At 44.3% G+C, this 4,288-nt stretch overlaps 1 protein-coding gene across 1 annotated transcript; it reads left to right on the top strand.

Moving 5' to 3' along the window:
* The first annotated feature begins 1,004 nt into the window (after positions 1-1,004).
* Positions 1,005-2,621, top strand: LOC123491077 (ras-related protein Rap-2b-like). Its single transcript, XM_045220976.1, has one exon. It carries the CDS (start codon positions 1,300-1,302, stop codon positions 1,849-1,851), a length of 552 nt encoding a protein of 183 aa, XP_045076911.1. The 5' UTR covers positions 1,005-1,299; the 3' UTR covers positions 1,852-2,621.
* Positions 2,622-4,288: the final 1,667 nt, after the last annotated feature.

Raw genomic sequence — 4,288 nt, 5'->3', positions numbered from 1 at the left:
TATATTTAAGGTAACAGAAATGTACTCCCAGATGAACCTATAGTCCCTTTTTGGTATCCACTCAAGGTAGGCCCGGTCCTAAAGAATGCTACCCCAGCAAAAACTAGAAAAGTTCCAGTAAGCAAAATGACCTTGAAAATAAATCAAAAAGACGTCGAAGTTGAAGTTAGGTCCAATTTAGGTATTTTTCCTATGTTTAAAATACAAAATTTTCCAGGAAGTTGAAAAGGCATATTTTCCGGATGTTGAAAACAGGTTCTTTTTCGGTTCTGAATGAAAGTTGAAAATACTTATTTTATGGATGTTGAAAATACATATTTTCCAGATGCTGAAAATATGTTTTTTCCAGATGTTGAAATCAGGCTAATTTATTGTTTTGAATGAAAGTTGAAAATAAGTAATTTATAGACGTCTATGTTTGGGCCAAATCAAGGCTGGTCCAGAACGGACAAAATCTGAACCAAACATAGATGTCTAGTGGGCACAGTTTATCACAGGGCGGCATCAGCGCTCAGCTAAAAAGCCCATATGCCACTGGTTGAGAGAAATTGTAATTGATTTTGGCCAGAATTATGTGAAATGTTATGTGTTGTTGTTGGAGGTGCGTCTTGGTCAGTTTAGCTCAGAAAATGCCGCCCTCATCAATCTACCACGTAGGGGCTAGGCTATATAACCTGACAGCATTGTACGGTTGAAAGCAACATGTCAGAGCCTACCAGAGAGCTTACCAACTCAGTGTTATTGATTCTCTAAGAAATAAGACGAGGTTAAGCAGACACCCATGTCTGACTGAGGTGTGTGTGTAACCTAGGCCGAAAAATGCAATGACTCAAACATTGTGACTCAAGCATTAACCATGCATGCCAAAGGTGTGGCAGTTTCCTGTAGCCTACTTGTATAAGACAGCGGCCAGGGTGTGTGTCTGCGCCTTTAAGAAAACGGAGTAGCCGACTCTTCAGTTTATGACGTAAAGACGTTAGTTACGTACTGTGGAGTGTGGGCAGGAAGGGATCGCACCGTGGCAACTCAACGAACAGACTTTGGGCAAGGTTCAAAAAGCGGTGGAGCTCATCATGTCACATTGTTAATGCATGGGTTACGGTCGGAATCAAACCTACTCTCACCCGAACACCGATCGTGCACGACTGGTCCTCGAACTTGCGGATTTTGGCCGAAAACTGCGACCGGAGGCACAACGGCGTCTCTGCTTGCAGTTTGAAGCACAGCAGGGCGGCTAGCGGACGGGAGAGCGCGTTCGAGAGGAAGAGAGAAGAGAGGGAGAGGGGACTTTTCAGAACCATGAGAGAATACAAAGTAGTGGTGCTCGGATCTGGCGGGGTTGGCAAATCCGCATTGACTGTGCAATTCGTAACGGGTTCCTTTATAGAGAAATACGATCCCACGATAGAGGATTTCTACCGAAAGGAGATCGAGGTGGACTCGTCGCCTTCCGTTCTGGAGATACTGGACACGGCGGGGACCGAGCAGTTCGCCTCCATGCGAGACCTGTACATCAAAAACGGGCAGGGCTTCATCCTAGTCTACAGCTTGGTCAACCAACAAAGCTTCCAAGACATCAAACCGATGAGGGATCAGATCATCCGGGTGAAACGGTACGAGAGGGTGCCGATGATTCTGGTCGGGAATAAAGTGGACCTGGAGGGAGAGAGGGAGGTCTCGTCCGGGGAGGGGAAAGCACTGGCGGATGAGTGGAATTGCCCGTTTATGGAAACTTCAGCCAAAAATAAAGGCTCGGTGGACGAACTGTTTGCAGAGATTGTCCGACAGATGAACTATGCTTCAACACCAGGCAGAGACGACCAGTGCTGCTCGTCCTGTGTTATTCTTTAAAATGACCATATACGTTTTTTTGCATTACTTACATTTGCAAATGGTGAATGAGCCCTTCCTAATATTAATCTAAACTTAAAGAAACAAGAATCGAGGAAACAAATACGTTTTGCTTGAAGACAAAAACAGACACATTTTGAACAATACTTTGGTGTTAACTGTTAACTGTCATCATTAGTTTTGGAAAATGTCCTACAACTATGTGTTGCATACGCTTAGAAAAGACAGAAACGTCATCTATACCAGTGTTTACATGGCAGAATACTTGAATGTTCTGGGATAACAACCGGCACTTGCATCCTTGGAAAACAGTTTGCCCCGTGCTATGTTGAGATTTCAGCGCAATCTGACGTTTATTTCGCCATATATTTTTTTATTTGGAGGTGTGTTGCAGGGGGTCTGTACTGTTGAGTTCTTCTTCGTGGCTCACCTTGGACAGAATTCCGCAGGGAGGAATTCCGCGGGGGAGGGGGGGAGCGGAGAAGCAGGGAGGGTGGGTGCCACTCTTAAGGAATTCCGCTCGGCTGGAGTACCTTTGCAGCAAACTCAATGTACACCATTGATGTCAACAGCTCAGCTGAGTTAGCAACCCTTGTCTCCGCTTGCACTCACAACTGGAACTTATCCCCAACGGCAAAGACGTTGATACTGGGACCTGAAACGCTATGGATATTTCTCTATGAAGAGGAGATAACTAGAAAAGTATATTTTGTTAATTGCTGCACATTTGTTGTTTTTTGGGGAAGTTGAGGGTTAGGTGACATTTCTCCCCCCCCTCATGGAGTTATGTTCTGCGACCACAACACACAAAGTTGATGTTTTTCAAAGTCAGTGAGATTAGAATTGGACACCACTTTTGTGGAGTGTTATGACGTGTGCGAGGACCTTACTTTAGTGACGGACGGACAGCGACCCGACCGCCCTTGCATCGAGTGCCTTTCCAAAACAGCTGTTCAATTTTAGTGCCAACCTGAGAGTGTCACCACAAGAATTCTACAACATGGCAATCCACAAAGTTCTTAACTGTTGCTCTGGATAATCTCTTGGGGGTGGGAGAATATTATTATTTTTTTAACAAAAAGCCTTTTGATAAAGGAATGGTGGTATGAAAAATGTATGCACTCACTAACTGTAAGTCGCTCTGGATAAGAGCGTCTGCTAAATGACTAAAAATGTGGTTGTCTTCTCTTTCGTTTTGGCCTTTTGAAAACAAAGGTTTTTTGTTGCAATTTCTCTCTTGGGTTTAGCCAAATTCAAATACACAGGTACTGGAACACCTTGACTTACGCTTCTTCCAGATCACTTAAATCAAAGGAATTCTATGTTTGTTTTTGTTTTTAAAAGAAAATGTGATGTACCATTAAAATCTGAACCAATTGTAAGTTTAATTTCAGACCAGCCTTTTAACAGCTGTCTGTCTGTTTTAAAAATACTTTTAATACAAATTGAATTTTTTTTAAATGCCATTGTTGTGTTTTCTCTCTTTTGTAAGTGTTTCCGTTGTCTCAGGTAAATCAGATCCATTCTATTGGGCAGTCTCTCTCTCTCTAGGTTACCACTGGGGCAGACTGCTCTCTCTCTCTAGGTGACCACTGGGGCAGACTGCTCGCTCTCTCTGTTACCAGTGGGGCAGTCTGCTCTTTCTGTTACCAGTAGGGAAGTCTGCTCTCCTAGGTTAGCACTGGGGCAGTCTGCTCTCGCTAAGTTACCACTGGGGCAGACTGCTCTCTCCCAAGGTTACCAGTGGGGCAGTCTGCTCTCTCTCTGTTACCAGTGGGGCATTCTGCTCTCCATAGGTTACCAGTGGGGCAGTCTGCTCTCTCTCTAGGTTACCAGTGGGGCAGTCTGCGCTCTCTAGGTTACTGGTGGGGCAGTCTGCTCTCTCTCTCTCTAGGTTACCAGTGGGGCAGTCATAGCGCAAATGTATAAATTGTTTTTTAAACAGTGCTATTTAAAATCTCTGCAGTCAGTGATATAATGTAGAAATGAGGTAAAATGTAATACTAAAGGTGTCCAGTGAGAGGGAGTTCCACTCCCTCTCAGCCCAATGTGTGGGTGTCAGCCAGGTCACCTGTGGTACAAGTCAGTATTGGACGTCCATCCATGTCTGAGGACGTCGGGAGATGAGGTGGAAACCGGCCACTAGGGGCAACAGAGAGCGCTGTTACCTTCAAGGTTGCGAGTTCGAATCCAGCGATATTCAGAGTTAATGCCTAACTTTAAGAATTTGGAGCTAATGCCTGAACTTAACCCTAACCTTAAAAATTCTGAGTTAATACCTAAACTTAACCTTAAACACTTCTAAATTTGATGTTTGGGACAACTTCTAAATTTGAAGTTTGAGAAACATGGATGAACGTCTGACTCTGATGTACGACTGAGAGCTGGTAGGTGGGTGTCACTATGCAGTGAAGGAATAATGGAGGTGTGTTGTGGC

The sequence above is a fragment of the Coregonus clupeaformis genome, chromosome 6, assembly GCF_020615455.1.
Source record: "Coregonus clupeaformis isolate EN_2021a chromosome 6, ASM2061545v1, whole genome shotgun sequence".
Taxonomy (NCBI): Eukaryota; Metazoa; Chordata; class Actinopteri; order Salmoniformes; family Salmonidae; genus Coregonus; species Coregonus clupeaformis.
Note: the sequence above shows the minus strand (reverse complement) of the source record. Positions and strands in the feature narration are given on the sequence as shown.